General features: G+C 50.2%; 1 protein-coding gene and 1 long non-coding RNA gene across 2 annotated transcripts in view; one reads left to right on the forward strand and one right to left on the reverse strand.

The window, feature by feature from the left end:
• The window catches only part of CAPN2 (calpain 2), a 55,003-nt gene extending 52,458 nt beyond the window's left edge, over window positions 1-2,545 (reverse strand). The window contains exon 1 of the mRNA XM_007530171.3: window positions 2,256-2,545. Coding sequence (XP_007530233.1) covers window positions 2,256-2,492 — 237 coding nt within the window. The 5' untranslated portion in view covers window positions 2,493-2,545. The remainder of the gene's footprint in view (window positions 1-2,255) is intronic.
• Window positions 2,546-5,549: 3,004 nt separating this feature from the next.
• On the forward strand, window positions 5,550-8,335 carry LOC132539033 (uncharacterized). The gene is made up of 2 exons (XR_009550341.1): window positions 5,550-5,809; window positions 7,988-8,335. It is a non-coding gene; the product is annotated as an uncharacterized LOC132539033 (long non-coding RNA).
• Window positions 8,336-17,886: the final 9,551 nt, after the last annotated feature.

The following is a 17,886-nucleotide window of genomic DNA, read 5'->3' on the forward strand; positions in this document are numbered from 1 at the left end:
TTTTTAAATATTTATTTATTTATGCCTCCAGGGTTATTTCTGGGGCTCAGTGCCTGCACTATGAATCCACTGCTCCTGGAGGCCACTTTCTTTCCCCTTTTGTTGCCCTTGCTGTTGTAGTCTTGTTGTGGTTATTATTGTTGTTGTTGACATTGCTCGCTGCCAGACAGGACAGAGAGAAACCGAGAGAGGAGGGGAAGACACCTGCAGACACCTCCTGTGAAGTGACTCCCCTGCAGGTGGGGAGCTGGGGCCCCAAACCGGGGTCCCTACGCTGGTCCTTGCACTTTGCGCCACTTGCGCTTAACCCACTGCGCCACCACCCAACCCCCCCCGCCCTTGTATTTTTATTTTTGTAGTTATTATTGTTGTTGTTATTATTATTGTTGTAGTTATTATTGTTGTTGTTATTGATGTCATCGTTGTTGGATAGGACAGAGAAATGGAGAGAGGAGGGGAAGACAGAGAGGAAGAGAGAAAGACAGACACCTGCAGACCTGCTTCACCACCTGTGAATCGACGCCCCTGCAGGTGGGGGGGGGCTCAAACCGGGATCCTTATGCCAGTCCTTGCGCTTTGCGCCACCTGCACTTAACCCACTGCGCTACAGCCAGACTCCCCCTCACTGCCTTTCTGCTCCCCGGTGCACCCCAAGCCTTTGGGCACATAAGAGGCGTGGATAAATACCGCTGGGTGTGTGAGCAGAAGCACACTGAAAGGAACTCTGGTGTGTGTCCACACACGAAATCCTCACAGCTTGGCAGGAAGGACACACACCTGTGATGAGGTTCATGGGTGACTGAAGTGTCCTGAGGGGAACCAGCCAGCCTCGGCAGTAAGGAACTTCACTGTGGAGGGTGGTGGTGATAAGAAAAGTCATCTCTGGGGAGGGGACACTGGGCAAAGCCCCAAGGACAGAGAGTGAGCCCGACACCAGGAAAATAGGCAAGAGGGGAACAGGCAGTGGTGCACCTGGTTAAGCTCACACATTACAGTGTGCAAGGACTCAGGTTCAAGCCCCCGGTCCCCATGTGCAGGTGGAAAGCTTCACGGGTGGTGAAGCAGGGCTGCAGGTATCTGTCTGTCTTCTCTTTCTCTCCCTCCACCTCCCTTCTCAATTTCTCTCTGTCTCTATCCAGTAATAAATAAAAAATATTTAAAATAAAGGAATAAGTGGGCATCTTTAAGAAACATGACTCCCCTGCCCACCCCACTCCTCCCTATTTTTTTTTTTTTGGCTTGCCTTGAGGGCTGAATCACTCCAGGTCCACTTTTTCAGACAGCAAGAGAGAAAGAGACACAGAGCACAAAGCTTCCCCCCCAGTGTGGTGGATGCTGGGTCCAAACCTGGGCTACACATGTGGTGAAGCAGCCCCCTCCCCCACCTGATGAGCTATCTTACTGACCCAGCTGGACCTCAAGAAAACTTGCTTATTGATTAAGTTGGGGGGGGGGTGCAGAGAAGCTGGAATTCTGCTCGGCTCTGGCATAAGTGGTGTGGGGATTGAACCTGTGGTCTCTGGGGCCTCTGGCACTCAAGTCTATGCTCTCACAGGCTGAGCTAGCTCTCCATCACTGCTCCCTGCATGTAAAAGTATTCATTTCATGAAAGACAGAGCTTGGGGAGCTCCGGGGATGGGAGCCAGGGCCTGCAGCAGCAAGGCCAGCACTATGCCCACCCTGTCCTGAACACCCATGGGCTAGACACGCTCAGAGAGGGCGCTGGCCAGGCCCAGCAGGTTAGTCAGACCCCACACAGTGGTCCTGGGCACTTCCTGCTGTGTTGTCTACCACTGGGCTGGGGCACAGGGGCTGGGTTTGGGGAGGGAGCCAGGGACCAGGGGAGTTGGAAGGGGGACAGCCAGGTGGGGTGGGGGGCAGCCTGTCCTGAGGGGTGTCAGGGCCAGGACAGTCACCCTGGGGTGGGGTGGAGGACTTGGTACCCTCGGGGTGGAGGGAGGCTTCTGAGCTGTGGATGAGGAGGAGGAAGAGCAGTGCCGGTCCTGCTATTCTGGGGGTGCAGCTGAGAGGACCTTCCAGCAGCCACAGGGTGGGGGGTGTCAGCGCAAGCATGAGCAGCCCCAGTGACAAAGCAAAAGGCTCCCCCACCTCTGCCCTGAAGCAGGGTCCCTCTTTCCCCTTCAGTGGCCCCTGAAGTCCCCACAAATTTCCCCCAGGGGTCCCCAGTGCCACCCTTTGTTGCCCGTGTTTTGGGGGTCAGACCCCGCGCCCCAGCCCGGGGTGCCCCTGCCTACCGGGGGCCGCGTCCACACGATGCCCCGCGTCTTGCTGGAGTAGGGCCCCAGCTCCTTGAAGCCCAGCGAGGACGGGCCGGCGGGGAAGGCGGGGTCCTGGAAGAGCACCCCCTCCTCCAGGCACTGGGCCCGCAGCGTCTGGAAGTCCTGGTTCAGGTATCTGACCGCGTTCTCGTGCGAGCCCAGCCCCTCGGCCGCCTCCCGGTCCCGGGCCAGCCTGGCCGCGACGCCCGCCATGGTGCTGCCAGCCTGGGGACCCGGACTGCGGCCTCCAGCCCGGGGTGGGGCCGGTGCCGCCTCCCGCTGCTCCGCCCGCCCGCTGCGGGGACACTGCTCCGCCCAGCCCGCGCCCGCCCCGCGCCCGCCCCTCTGGAGGAGCCGCTGCAGCCTGCGGCTCCAGTCAGCCCAGACCTGCTGAACCAGGTCAAGGCCGGGCCAGAACCAGGCCAGAACCTTAGCAGAACCACACCAGAACCAGGCCAGAATCAAGTCAGAGCAGGCTAGAGTCTGGACAGCCACAGGCCAGCCCCAGATCAGAAGCAGGTCAGAAGCAGGCCTGAGCCAGGTCAGCATCAGACCAGAACCAGGCCAGGACTAGATCAGAACCAGGACAGAGCCAGACCAGGACTAGATCAGAAGCAGATCAGAACCAGGTTAGAACTAGGCCAGAACCAGGTCAGCACCATGTCAGAGCTAGGCCAGCACCATGTCAGGACCAGTCCAGAATCAAGTCAAAACAGGCTCTAGTGTGGACTGCCACAGGCCAGCCCCAGATCAGAAGCAGTTCAGAGCCAGGTCAGCACCAGACCAGAACCACATCAGAACCAGGCCAGTACCAGATCAGTACCAGATCAGAACCAGGTTAGAACCAGATCAGAACTAGGCCAGAACTAGGTTAGCACCAGGTCAGAACTAGGCCAGAGCCAGGTTAGCACCAGGTCAGAACCAGGTTAGCACCAAACCAGCACCAGGCCAGTACCAGACCAGTAACCAGACCTGCACCAAGTCAGAACCAGGCCAGCACCAGGCCAAGGATGGGCAAGAAGGCGAGAGTGATGGACAGGACTGAGCCAAGTGAATGCTGGCCTTGTGACCCCCGCCTGGCCCTCTGTCAGCAGACACAGCTCTGGCCCACACCAACCACAGCCTCCTGACCTGGTCCTTCTCCGACCCCCCCCACCCCCACCACATGGCCTCTGCCTTGGTCCCTCCAGGAGACATGTTTGGGTTTCTGTCCTTGTCTGTGCTCTCAAATTGCAGGGTTTTGGCCCCCAGTCCACCCTCATTTGCCTCTTGATATTAGGTTGCCAGAGGGCTGGGGGAACCGGAAGCTGAGGCAGCTGTGAGTGTCCAGGAAACACCCAGTGACTCAGTAGAGCTGGGAGTGGAGCCCAGGAAGGGAGATGAGTTGTCACCATTGCTGGGGCCTGGTGGAGCTGGCCTCTCTGCTCACAGTCCTCCCTGTGTGCAGACTGCATGGACCCTCCCAGTCTCTCCACAGCCAGGAGCCTGTCCTGCCCCTGCTTTGCAGACATGAAGTCTCAGTGTCAGAGGTCAAATGACACTACCCCAGGTCACACAGTTAGGCTTGGGCAAAACAGGTGGCCAGATTTGGCAAGTACCAAAACATCCTCCAAGTGAATTTTGAATTTCAGGTAAACACCAATACATTACAAATTAGTCTTTTTATTTTTTTTAAATATATTTTGCCTCCTTGGTTATCGCTGGAGCTCGGTGCTTGCACTACGAATCCACTGCTTCTGGAGACCATTTTTCCCATTTTGTTGCCCTTGTTGTTACTCTTGTTGTTGTTATTATTATTGTGGTCATTGCTGCTGTTGTTATTGGATAGGACAGAGAGAAATGGAGAGAGGAGGGGAGATAGAGAGGGAGAGAGAAAGACAGACACCTGCAGACCTGATTGTGAAGTGACATCCCTGCAGGTGGGGTGCTGGGGGCTTGAACTGGGAACCTTATGCCAGTCCTTGTGCTTCACTCCATGTGCGCTTAACCCGCTGCACTACTGCCTGACCCCCATATTTTAAATAATTTATTAATTATCTCTTTCTTCTTTCTTTCTTTCCTTTTTTTTTTTTTGCCTCCAGGGTTATTGCTGGGGCTCAGTGCCTGCACTACGAACTCACTACTCTTGTGGTCATTTTTCTATTTTTTTTGGATAGGACAGAGAAATTGAAAGAGGAGGGGAAGATAGGGAGAAAGAAGGATAGACACCTGCAGACGTGCTTCACTGCCTGTGCAGCGACCCCCTCTGCAGGTGGGGAGCTGGGGGCTCGAACTAGGATCGTCGCCTGGGTCCTTGAGCTTCGGACTATGTGTGCTTAACCCTGTGTGCCACTGTTCAGCCCTCATTATCTGTTTCTTTAATGATTTTAATAAGAAACACAGAAAGAAAGAAACAGAAATACCAGAGTCCCGCTCAACTAGGTAGTGCTGGGGATTGAATCTGAGACATCAGAGCCTCAGGCATGAGAGTTTTTTGTGTCATTATTATCCTGTCTCCTCACGTCTGAAATTATTGGTTTAGTTCACCTTCTCCTTTCTTTTTATAGAAGATGAAAGGAGAGACAGAGAGGAGACACCTGTAGTACTGTTCCACCGCTCGTGAAGCTTCCCTCCTGCAGGTTAGGGATTGGGGTCTTGAACCCCAGATCCTCCCACGTAACGTGTGTGTTCTGACCAGCTGTGTTTTAGTGTAAGTATGCCCTAAATAGTACATGGGGTAAGACTTGTACAAAGAAAGTTTTTTTGAGTTAATTTTTTAAAAATATATATTTATATTTATTTTATTTTCATGAGAGATAGATAGAGAGACAGAGAAAGATACACACAGAGAGAAAAAGCCCAGAGCACTACTCAGCTCTGGCTGATGGTGGTACTGGGAACTGAACCTGGCATCTCAGAGCCTTAGGCACGAGATTCTTTGGCATAACAATTATGCTGTCTTCCCCAGCACCAGAAAGATTTGCTGTTGTTGTCATTTTTTTCTCTGAAACTTAGTTTAAGTGAGAGAACCAAGTCACTGGAGAGAGCATTTAGCATGGTAGCAATATTCGGAGTCACTGGACTGCTGCTCCGGGGAGGGAGCCTGGGATTTCAAAGCTCAGACTCAGAGAAATATGTGTGTGCGTTCGTTCGCCAGGAAGTGTGGGCACAGCCTCCTCTCCTACCCGCCAAATACACAGAAGAATCCGTGTGTCAGCAGAAAAGTATGCATTGTTTATAGAGAGCTGGTTCTTAACTGGGGATGAGTCCGCCCTTTTCACCCCACCCCAGGAGAGACAGCCCTTCAATGCAGGAGAACATGGTTCCAGATGCCAGAGGCCAAGAAGCCCTGGCCCTGCTCACCTCCTTCCAGGTTACCTGACTCTACCTGCTGCTTCTTTCTCTGTTTCACAACTCACCAGAGTGCCAACTAGACATCATAACCGCTATGCAGAAAGATTTCCGTGCCTGAGGCTCAGACACACAGATGAGTTCTCTCCCATCCAGGGACTCTTCTCTCCACTATGGAAAACCCTGGTTCCTATTTATTGGTGTGTGTGTTTCAATTTTTTTTTTTTAATTTGATTGAGTTACCATTGGCATGTCATACTTTGTCAGTCTTGGCAGCACCGTTCCTGCCTCTCGTGGTTATATAGACGAGTCACAGTAGGCACCAATTTCAGTATTTTTCACTTCATCTAAATTTGGGAGAGATTTTTAAAAATACTTCTTTTTTTTTTTTGCCTCCAGGGTTCTTGCTGGGGCTCGGTGCCTGCACCACGAATCCACTGCTCCTGGAGGCCATTTTTCCCCCTTTTCTGCTACCCTGGTTGTTTTTATCGTTGTTGTGGTCATTATTATCGTTGTTATTGATGTTGTCGTTGCTGGATAGCACATAGAAATGGAGAGAAGATGGGAAGACAGAGAGGGGGAGAGAAAGACAGACACCTGCAGACCTGCTTCACCGCCTGTGAGGCGACTCCCCTGCAGGTGGGGAGCTGGGGGGCTCGAACTGGGATCCTTCTGCTGGTCCTTGCACTTTGCGCCATGTGCATTTAACCCACTGCGCTACCACCCAACCCCCTAAAATACTTCTTTTTAAAAAGATTTCATTTGTTTGTTCATTTATTAATTTATTTATGAGAGTTATAGGAGGAGAGAGAGAAGAGAGCGAGAATGATCAGGCATCACTGGTACACACACTGCCGGGGACTGAACTCAGGACCTCATACTTGACGGTTCAGAACTTTATTTTTATTTATTTTATTTCATTTATTTATTTTGCCTCCAGGGTTATCATTTGGGCTTGGGCCCTGTCCTATCCAACAACAACATCAGGAACAACAACAATAAGAACTACAACAGTAAAACAACAAGGGCAACAAAAGGGAATAAATAAATAAATATTTTTAAAAAGATATAAATAAACCAATAAAAGTACCATGTTAAAAAATAAGTACTTAGCTGCTTCATTTATTTCATGAATTAAATGAAATCAAATAAATGTATGTATTTCAATCTGTTTGAGGTTTGAGTATTCAGGATTTTTCTGAGCAACAATGACCTGCAAGGAGAAACCTACAAGTCTTTGAAGAGAAACCTACAAGTCTTTGAAGTTCAGAAGAAAAAAGCCTCCTGTTTGTCTTAGGGGCTGCTCTGTGCTGATATCAGCCTTGCCTAGTCTGGGAGCTATTTTATAGCTCTGGAAGCTGTGGAAAATTGCTAGCAATGCAAATCATTCTCCTCTCAATCTATGCAAATGAATTTCACCCAGTGGCTGTGCAATCAAACGGTCACTGTTGGTTCTGGAGCTATTAATACATATTCGACTTCATGTTTCAAATGGGCTACTCTTTTTTCTTTTTTCTTTTTTTTTTGCCTCTAGGGTTATTGCTGGGGCTCAGTGCCTGCACCATGAATCCACTGCTCCTAGAGGCCATTTTTTCCCCTTTTGTTGCCCTTGTTGTGGTTATTATTGTTGTTGTTTGTTGTTGGATAGGACAGAGAGAAATGGAGAGAGGAGGGAAAAACAGAGACAAGGAGAGAAAAACAGACACCCATAGACCTGCTTCACCGCCTGTGAAGTGACTCCCCTGTAGGTGGGGAGCCAGGGGCTCGAACCAGGATCCTTATGCTGGTCCTTGTGCTTTGCGCCATGTGCGCTTAACCCGTTGCGCTACCGCCCGACCCCCGAAGGGCTACTCTTTTAGACCCCCTTTTCACTGGTTTCCTCATCTATGAATGAGTTAAGTAGAGCCTTTGGTGTTTGTTTAGCTTATATAATTGGGAGAGCATGCCATTCTTTTTTTTTTTTTTTTTTAAAGTATGTAAGCTGTTCCTAGCTGTGACCACAGAATGCAAGCTCAGACCTACAGGGATGCAGAGGTCACACAGGTTTCTGTGACGAATATGGGCCCCAGATAAAATTGATGGGGTTTACAGTTAACAATATTTATATACTTTTCCCATGTTTGGGAACTACTCTCATCCCTGATCCAGCTTTTTAGTCCTTTTTCCAACTCTGACACCATCTCCCCAGACAATAACTTGGGTCCACCTGCATGTTAGCTGTTGGGCTTAGGCAAAAACTAGTAAAGTCATGGACCCCTTGGAACAGACCTAGAGCTTTTTCCAAAATGGAGACCTCAAATCTCACCTGCTCTATTCTTGCCTTTAGGTTCCTGATTATTAAACAATATGTTCTGCTTTATATCTTAATACTTTTTCAGCCACCAAGTTGCAGATGCTGCCATGATGCCAGCCTGACTTCCCTAAGCAGATGACCCCACCCATGCATCCTGGAACCACATTTCTCTAGAGCCCTACCCCAGGGAAAGATAGAAACAGGATGCTAATGCCCATGTTCAGCAGAGAAGCAATTACAGAAGCCAGGCCTTCCACCTTCTGCACCCCATAATGATCTTGGGTCCAGGCTCCCAGAGGGATAAAGAATAGGAAAGTTATTATGGGAGGGGATGGGATACGGAGTTCTGGTGGTGGGAATTGTGTGGAATTGTAGCCCTCTTATCCTATGGTCTTGTCAATATTTCCATTTTATAAATAAATTTTAAAATCTGTCTGCTTTGTGGGCGGGCCCTATGCCTTAACCTTGGTCCTTTATAGGACTTTAATGGATGGTGGTGAAATAAAACGGGTGAGACAGGGGAGGCATTTCTCTTGGATGGTGGAGGATGTCGTGCCCTTGAAACTCACCTCAAGCGTGCCCAGCCTGGCACGGAGTACGGGGAGTGCATTCCCGGGTTACTCTCCAGGGAATGCTGCACTAGCTGGACTTAGGTTGAATCTAACATAAAAACAGACAGTGTGCTTAACCGGGTGCACCACCGGCCGGCCCCCAAGAGTGGTTTTTTGAGATGGAAGCCACCAGTGAAGAAGCTGTGTCTGTTGTTGAAATGGTGACGGAAGGTTCCTAACAAGACATAAACTCAACTGATAAGGTGGCGGTGGTTGGGTGTAGGAGGTGCTCAAATTCTTTCCGATTTTGAAAGAAGTTCAGCTGTGGGCAAGATGTTCTCAAGCAGCGCTGGATGCTACAGAAAGGTCTTTCACAAAGGAGAGTCGATACATGCAACACGTTTCACTGCTGTCTTTTAAAAAAATAAAGAAGATTTTATTACATGTGAGAGAATGGGAGAGAAGGAAAAAGAGAGAAAGAGAGAGAGAGAGAGAGAGGCAGAACCTTAGCACTACTCTGGTACATGAAACATCATTGATTGAATCAGGAACCTCGTACATCCAAGCCTGAAGCTCTACCCATTGAACCATATCTCTTGCCCTGCTGCTGTCTTATTTTAAGAGACTGCCACCCCACCCTTCCGCCAACTCTCGGTCAGACAACACCGGCGGTGTCCAGGCTAGTTGGAGGCTCAGGGGACGGGGCAGCAATAGTATCTCTAAGTTAAGGCATGGGGACACTCTGCATAGACACACTGTGGCCACACCCAGCAGGTTGCAGCAGAAGTGTGACCCTCATGGGTTCTGGGAACCAGACCCGGGCACGGCTGACGCCACCGCAGGACAGGCCTGGAGGCCTGGGGCTGAACCAGCAATGCTCCCAAGGTGCGCCAGCAAACTGCCCGTCTCGGCCTGAATGTGTTTTCTGGGATGCTTCATAGATCCAGTTTGCAGGTGTGGGTGCTGGGCCTCGTGGACAAGTCTTACTGCCCATCTCCAGGCTATGCCCCTGGTGGGTGGCAGGAGGGCAGGAATGTTCATGAGTTACTGCAGCAAAGGTTTTCTGAAACCATTGCAGTTAAGAACAGAGAGAGAGGGGGCTGGGTGGTAGCTCAGCGGGTTAAGCCACATGGTATGCAGCGCAACGACTAGGGCAAGGACCCAGGTTCAAACTCCTGGTCCCCCATCTGGGGGTCACATTGCAAGTGGTGAAGCAGGTCTGCAAGTGTCCATCTTTCTCTCCCCCTCTCTGTCTTCCCCTCCTCTCTCCATTTTTCTCTGTCCTATCCAACAATGGCAGTAGCGGCAACAACAACAGCAATGGAAAAAATGGCCTCCAGGAGTGGTGGCTTTGTAGTGTAGGCGCTGAGCCCCAGTGATAAGCCTGGAGGGAGGGAGGCAGTGGGGGCGGGACTGAGGAGACTGTATATTGGTGATACAGAAGACTTTCCTGCCTGACATCCCAGGTTCAGTCCCCAGCACCATTAGCCAGAGTTGAGCAGTGCTTTGTTATCTCTCTCTCTCCCACCCTCCCTCTTCCCCCCCTTCCTCTCTGTTGTTAAGTTTCTCTCATTAAAATAAAACAAAAAATAGCCCCAGATCACATCAAATCGATGGGGTTTACAGTCAACAACATTTATACCCCTTTCCCATATTAGGGAGCTACTCTCTTCCCTGATGCAGCTTTCTGGTCCTTTTCCAGCCATGACATCATCTCCCCAGACAATAACTCAGATTCACCTGCATATCAGATTTCAGGCTCAGGCAAACAAAACAGAACAAAACAAAACAAACAAATGAAAACACTAGTATAGCTACAGGCCCTTTGGAATATAACTAAAGTATGCCTACTAGCTATCTACAAAATGGAGGACCCCCCCCCAACTCTTCATCTGCACTATTCCAGCCTTTAGGTCCATGATTGTTCAACAATTTGTTGGGCTTTGTATGTTAACTCTCTTTTCAGCTACCAGGTTCCAGATGCCAGCAGGATGCGACCAGACTCCCCCCCTCCCCCCACAGACAACCCCACCAGTGTGTCCTGGAGCTCTGCTTCCCCAGAGCCCTGCCCCACTAGGGAAAGAGAGACAGGCTGGGAGTATGGATCCACCTGCCAACACCCACGTTCAGCGGGGAAGCAATGACAGAAGCCAGACCTTCCACCTTCTGCATCCCACAATGATCTTGGGTCCATACTCCCAGAGGGATAGAGAATGGGAAAGCTGTCAGGGGAGGGGATAGGATGCAGAGTTCTGGGGGTGGGAATTGTGTGGAGTTGTACCCCTCTTATCCTATGGTTTAGTCAATGTTTCCTTTTTATAAATAAAAATAAAAAAATATTAACAAACAAACAAACAAAAACCAGAGAGAGCTGTTAATTTGTTTTACTGTTAGATTTCTACAGGGCTCAGCCCCAGCCCTCCTGAGCTCTGGGCTCCTGGGGAAGTATGTATCCCGCTGGCCAGCTTCTGCCAGTCTCTCTGGGGACAGCTCCTCCCTGGGGGAAGCGAGTTCTCTCACACAGGCCACACAGGACTGCACAGCCAGCACCGACATCACAGTTAAGTCCAGGCTGTGGGCACCCCGGGCCCAGAGGAGTTGCCTGGCTTGGCGACCGACTGTGTCTTCCTCTGCCTTGTGCTGCCATCCTCTCTCCACACCCCTGCTGCCCGGTGCCCAGCTTTCGGAGGCCTCTGGGTTCTTAGGACACAGCTGGTGAGGCCCCACCTCGGCCTTGAACGGCCCCCAGGCCTGCTGACACAAATATGTCCGGCCCTGCGTTGGACTGGAGCCAGCCTACAAACTGAATAAACACCTCTTTCTGCTTTTCAAAGCTCACACAATGCAAGGGGGTGGGGGAGACCCAGCTGGGCTCCCCTTTCTCTGGCCTCCCTGGCCCTCTGACAGGAACACAGGACAGACTCAGGCAGACTTTGCAGAGGGGCGGGGGGGGGGGAGGGGGGGGGCAGGGTCCCCCAGAGGGCCTTCCTGGAGTGACTCATGGGCTCTGAGGCCCTGGGGTGAGTCAGAAGCAGCTGGGATTATCCTAAGCGCTGTCTCTCTCTCTCTCTCTCTCTCTCTCTCTTTCTTTAGCTTGTTTTCTCCAGAGAGAAGCAAACTTTTAGGCTGTTCTGACTCTAGGCCCAGGATGTCTGAGTTCTGTCAGAAGCTCACTGAGGGTTCTGGAGAAAGCACTCAGAGCTTCCTCCCTGAGCCAGGCCCTTGAGAGAGAAAGAGAGCGAGAGAGAAGAGAAAGGGAGAGAGATATCCTAGAAACAACCAAAATGCCCTTCAACAGATGACTGGATAAAAAAGTTATGGGACATGTACTCAATAGAGTTTTATTCAGCAAAAAAAAAAAAAAAAGATGTTGGGGGCTGGGCGGTAGCGCTGTGGTGCAAAGTGCTAGGACCTATGTAAGGACCCTGGTTCGAGCCCCCTGCACCCCACCTGCAGGGGAGTCGCTTCACAGGCGGGGAAAAAATAGCCTCCAGGTAGTGCAGGCACTGAGCCCCAGCAATAACCCTGGAGGCAAAAAAAAAAAAGCTGATTTTGTGTCCTTTGGGATAAAGTGGATGGGACTGGAGAAGATGGTGCTCAGGGAAGCTAGTCAGGAGGGGAAGGACACTACAGAGTGGTCTCACTCACATGCAGAATAGAGGCAATGGAGTCTACGAATGTGGAAAAAAAACAGTGTCAACCTATTTCTAAGACTGTGGGACAACTATGGTGGTTATCTATGGGGGTGGGGATGAGGACACAGACCTTTGGTGATGGGAGTGGTAAAAAAAATAAATACAAAAAATTCTGTTTTCAATATATTTATTTATTTATTTAAATTTTGTTTCTTTTTGAAAACATTGTTTATATTTATTTTCCCTTTTATTGCCCTTGCTATTTTTCATTGTTGTTGTAGTTATTGATGTCGTCATCGTTGTTGGATAGGACAGAGAGAAATAAAGAGAGGAGAGGAAGCCAGAGGGGGAGAGAAAGACAGACACCTGCAGACCTGCTTCTCCACCTGTGAAGCGACTCCCCTGCAGGTGGGGAGTGGGGGGGCTCGAACCGGGATCCTTCCGCTGGTCCTTTCACTTTGCGCCACATGTACTTAACCCACAGTGCTACCGCCCGACACCCATATTTATTTATTTGGTAGAGACTGAGAGAAACTGAGAAGGGAGGGACAGATAGAGACAGGGAGACACCTGCATCACTGCTTTACTACTCAAAAAGCTTTTTCCCATGTAAGTGGAGGCTGGAGGGTGCACTTGGGTCCTTGTGGATTGCTACATGGACCCTCAACCAGATGTGCCACCCTGACCCCCTTCTGTGGTTTCTCTCCCGGCAAAGACACAGCTCCCTCTAACTCTCTGTGCCTGTGTGGGCTGATAGGACTGTCTCTACCTCAAAACCTGCCTGCTTTCACATTTCTGCTCCAGCTTCCTTCCAGTCACAGCGGCCACCTGTTGAAAAAGACCAGAGAGTTACGGACTGAGGCTCCTTCTCCTTCTAGAGACTTCTGGATGCTTCTTTGGGTTGTCAGAAGGATGGTGCTGTGGAGAAAGTGTCGGATTCTCAAGCGTGAAGTCCCAGGTTCCACTGTCAACATTGCAGAAGATACTCTGGCTCTCTCTCTCTCTCTCATTCTCTCACTCTCTGTCTCATACATACATAAAGAAACAAATCTTTTTTTTGCGTCTGGCTGGCGGTGCACCTGGTTAAGCACTCACATGACAGTGAGCAAGGACCCAGGGTCATTCCCTTGGTCCCCACCTGCAGTGGGAAAGCTTTGGGAGTGGTGAAGCAGGGATGCAAGTGTCTCCCTGTCTCTTTCCCTCTCTATCTCCCCCTCCCTGTTCAATTTCTTTCTGTTTCTATCCAATAATAAGTAAATAAAATAAAAAATGAAATGAATCTTTTTTTTCCTTTTTCTAAAAAGAATGCTGACTTGGGCTGCAGGCACAGCTATTGGAAGGCTGACGGTGCCTGAGTCCTTCCTCTGACTATGAGCTAGATCTCCATGTGGCCAAATACTTGGGAAAGATGCTTCTTGCCTCAGTCTGGTCTGAGGCAGCTGTCACCGTGTGTGTGACTGGCATCCAAGTGCATCCTGTGTCCAGAGGGAGGCCCAGCCCAGCAGCTCTCAAGAGAGAACCAGGGAGACTTTACCTGGAGCCAAATAAGGGCATATTATAAAGGGGGCCTTGGGCGAGTGAGGGGCTGAGTCATGCTCGGTGATGTGGCCTCTGACTCAACGGGAGCTCCCTGGCTCAGCTCTGTCTTGGCAGGAGTGAGAGCGGCAGAGACAGGGCCTGCAGGTGGAGGAGAAGCCCTGCCTGTGACTGTGGAAGGGGGTGAGGTGGGGGCAGCACTGGGGCCTCTGGCTGGGGCTGCAGGGTGGGGCTCACCCCCCGCCCTGCCTCAGGCTCTGCCCAGCCTCTGAAAGCACCCTGCCCCTCTCTGGGACAATGCCAAAGCTTCAGCTTCCTGACTCAGTGCTCACATGGGGATGCTTTGGAGAAATTTCCAAGCAGCTTAGGGACCGTGGAGGTGTTAGTGTTCTCTAAGGAATATTCCAGGATGAGGTCTCTCTCTCTCTCTCTCTCTTTGCCTCCAGGGTTATTTCTGGGGCTTAGTGCCTGCTCCTAGAGGCCATTTCCCCCCTTTTGTTGCCCTTGTTGTTGTACTCTTGTTGTGATTATTATTGTTATTGTTGATGTTGTTTGTTGTTGGATAGGACAGAGAGAAATGGAGAGAGGAGGGGAAGACAGAGAGGGGGAGAGAAAGACAGACACCTGCAGACCTGCTTCACCGCCTGTGAAGCGACTCCCCTGCAGGTGGGGAGCCGGGGGCTCCAACCGGGATCCTTACAGCAGTCTTTGTGCTTTGTGCCAAGTGCACTTAGCCCACTGCACTACCGCCGACCCCCTCACTCTCTCTTAAAAAAACAAGCAAACAGGGAGTCGGGCGGTAGCACAGCGGGTTAAGCACATGTGGTGCAAAGCGCAAGGACCAGTGTAAGGGTCCCGGTTTGAGCCCCCGGCTCCCCACCTGCAGGGGAGTCACTTCACAGGCGGTGAAGCAGGTCTGCAGGTGTCTGTCTTTCTCTCCCCCTCTCTGTCTTCCCCTCCTCTTTCCATTTCTCTCTGTCCTATCCAACAACGATGACATCAATAAGTACAACAATAAAAAAAAACAATAAGGGCAACAAAAGGGAATTAAAAAAAACAAGCAAAAAAACAACTGAATATAAGAATATATAATGACTCCCACCTACCCTTCTTACCTCTCACTTATTAAATTCACAGTGAGCCCCTTGTACTAAAATCATCCTTCTACTCTGGAAGTAGTGTATAAAAATAATCACAAATATTTGTACCAGGTTTTCAGGACATCTATAAATTTCAAGCTTAATCATCCACCATCTTTTTTTTTCTTAAAAAAATTATCTTCATTTATTTATTGGATAGAGAAAGTCAGAAATTGAGAAGAAGGAGGAGATAGAGAGGGAGAGAGACAGAGAGACACCTGCAGGCTTGCTTCACCACTCGTGAAGCTTTTCAAGTGCAGGTGGGAACCAGGGGGCTTGAACCTGGGTCCTTGAGCATTGCAACATGTGCGCTCAACTAGGAGGGCCACCACCCAGCCCCTGTCACCCCCCTTGGTGTATCTGTGTCCCCGAGAGCTTTAAGTCTTTTGCTGCCTCTGCCTATCACCTGGTCTTCAAATATCCAACTGTGAATCATTACCTTTCTTTGTGGACTTCTTCTTCTAGCGTTTGCCCTTCTTCTGTAGCCAGTCAACAGCGTCAGGTTGAGCCTGATGTAAAGTTTCGAGACCTCCTTTGAATCTGGAGAGGTGGCAGTCGTTGACTATGTGGGTCATAGTCTGTCTGTAGCCGCAAGACTGTTCTACTATAAAAAGGAAAGTCTGCTGAGATTCAGGGCCCAGAATTTACATGTGAGCTGGTTCTAGGTCGGAGCCAGTGAACTGTTGTCCAGCACCACAGGTGTTGTGGTTTTTGCTCAGATTCCCCGCTGATTCCCGTTCTCTCGCATTTAGCTGATCAAGAGTCTGCTCACCCCAATCTGCCCTTGTCTTTGCAGAATAGCCTCCCACGGGTCAGGGGCAGGGCAGGAACTCAGCATCATGCTTGTTGTTTATCGTTGTGTATTTGGCCTGCTAACATCTCCACCCCATTTCCAGGCCAAGCCCCGAGGTTCTGGACACATGGAAAGTCAGGGATGGCGGTGGGCGGTGGTGGTGGTGGTGGGGGTCTAGAGGGCAGAGGTGAGGCCGGGAGGGAGGTAAGGAGGGAGGGATCCTGTGGGGGCCTTGTACAGTCAATAAGGGGGGGGGGTCCCTGAAGCATGAAGGACCATGGGGCAGGGTGGGACTGAACTGGGGGTTTGCACCATTGGGTGGCAGGGGGCATTGAGATAGCTTGCTTCTGCTCACTGGGGAGACAGTCACACCCTCCCCCTTTAGTTAACTAATTAATTAAGCTGGCTGTTTCCTCTGTATCTTGCAGGGCTGTAGAGACCAAGCGCTGACAACGGAACCACTGCTGATGCCACCCACAATTGCTAAGGGTTAAAAATGGCTCCACTGGAGGCCTCGCCCAAGCTGCCATGGCGCCACCTGGTGGCAGGATGCAGTATTGTTATCTCAGAGCGAGAACATTCCCTCTGCAGACAGAGAACAAGAAACCGTCACCCTATAAACCAGGGACAGGTGGTGGAGGTGAGGGTAGAGAGGAGAGTGGGAGAGGAGACACCCGGCTTTGTGAGCTAGCTGAAGGGGTTTGTACTAAGATAAGAGGGCTTCAATCAAGATTCAAAAATGTTTATATTTATTTTAAAATATTTATTTATTTATTATTGGATAGAGACAGAGAGAAATTGAGAAGGGAGGAGGGAGATAGGGAGAGAGACAGAGAGACACCTGCAGACCTGCTTCACCACTCATGAAGCTTCCCCCCTGCAGGTGGGGACCAGGGGCTCGAACCTGGGTCCTTGCACACTGTAGTGTGTGGCCTTAACCAGGTGCACCACTGCCTGCCCCCTAAAGATTTATTTATTCACTTATTAATGAAATAGAGAGAAAACCCAAACAAATAAACAAACAAACAAAACCAGACCATCACACTGGTCCATGCGATGCTGGGAACTGAACCTGGGATCTGAAGCTTTTAGGGCCAATACTCCAGCCACTATGCCATTTCCTGGGCGGCACGAGAACTTAACATTCAGTGTGGCATAAAGATCTTAAACTGCAGTGATGCAAATGGGCTGAAGGGGAGGCAGGAGTTCTGCCATGATCCAGGGAGAGATGGAATGAACGGACCAGTGAGCTAGTGACAGAAGTGGACAGATTTCTGAGAGACTCTGGAGGCTGGAAAGATGGTACTCGGTGACTGACTGGAAATGTACTGTGAATGTGAAATTGAGAGGGGGAAATATATATGGAGAGAGAGAGAGAGAGAGAGAGAGAGAGACAGAGAGAGAGAGATGTGCATGCAGCATTGTTTACTGCTTCTGTGAAGCTTCCAACCATGCAGGTGGGGACCCAGGGCTTGAACCTGGGTCTTTGTACATGGTAACAAGTACACTGCACTGGGTGTGCCACTGCCTGGCCCCAGAATTTTGCTATTATCTGATTCGCAGTTTCTATCCGATTGCCATCAATTGTCCTAATGTCGTTGATACTTTTGATGACATTCCCCTCCACCCAGCTCAGGCTGGTGAAGTACACTTGGTTGTTTTGTCTTCTTCAATGTAAGGCAGTTTCTTGTTTCATGATCTTAACACTATTTAAAAGACTATAGGCTGGCTAGTTTGCAGGAATTTAGCTTTGTCTGATATTTCTTTTCTTTTTAAAGTTTTTTTTAATCTTTATTTATTTTGAATAGAGACAGAGAGAAATAGTGAGGGGAGGGGAAATAGTGCTGGAGAGAGACAGAGAGACACCTGCTGACCTGCTTCACCACTCATGAAGCTTTCCCCCTGCAGGTGGGGACCAGGGGCTTGAACCCAAATCCTTGCGCACTGTAATGTGTGCACTTAACCAGGTGCGCCACCACCTGGCTCCCCTTTAAAGTGGTTTTTAAAACGTCTATTTATTCCCTTTTGTTGCCTTTGTTGTTTTTATTGTTGTAGTTATTATTGTTATTGATATTGTCATTTTTGGATAGGACAGAGAGAAATGGAGAGAGGAGGGGGAGACAGGGAGGGGGAGCGAAAGACAGACACCTGCAGACCTGCTTCACCGCCTGTGAAGCGACTCCCCTGCAGGTGGGGAGCCGGGGGCTCGAACCGGGATCCTTATGCTGGTCCTTGCGCTTTGCACTACCATCCGACTCCCTTGTCTGATATTTCTCCATGATTTGATTTAGTTCCCTTCTCTCTCTGTCTGTCTGTCTGTCTGTCTCTCT

This window comes from Erinaceus europaeus, chromosome 6 (assembly GCF_950295315.1).
Source record: "Erinaceus europaeus chromosome 6, mEriEur2.1, whole genome shotgun sequence".
NCBI classification, from domain to species: Eukaryota; Metazoa; Chordata; class Mammalia; order Eulipotyphla; family Erinaceidae; genus Erinaceus; species Erinaceus europaeus.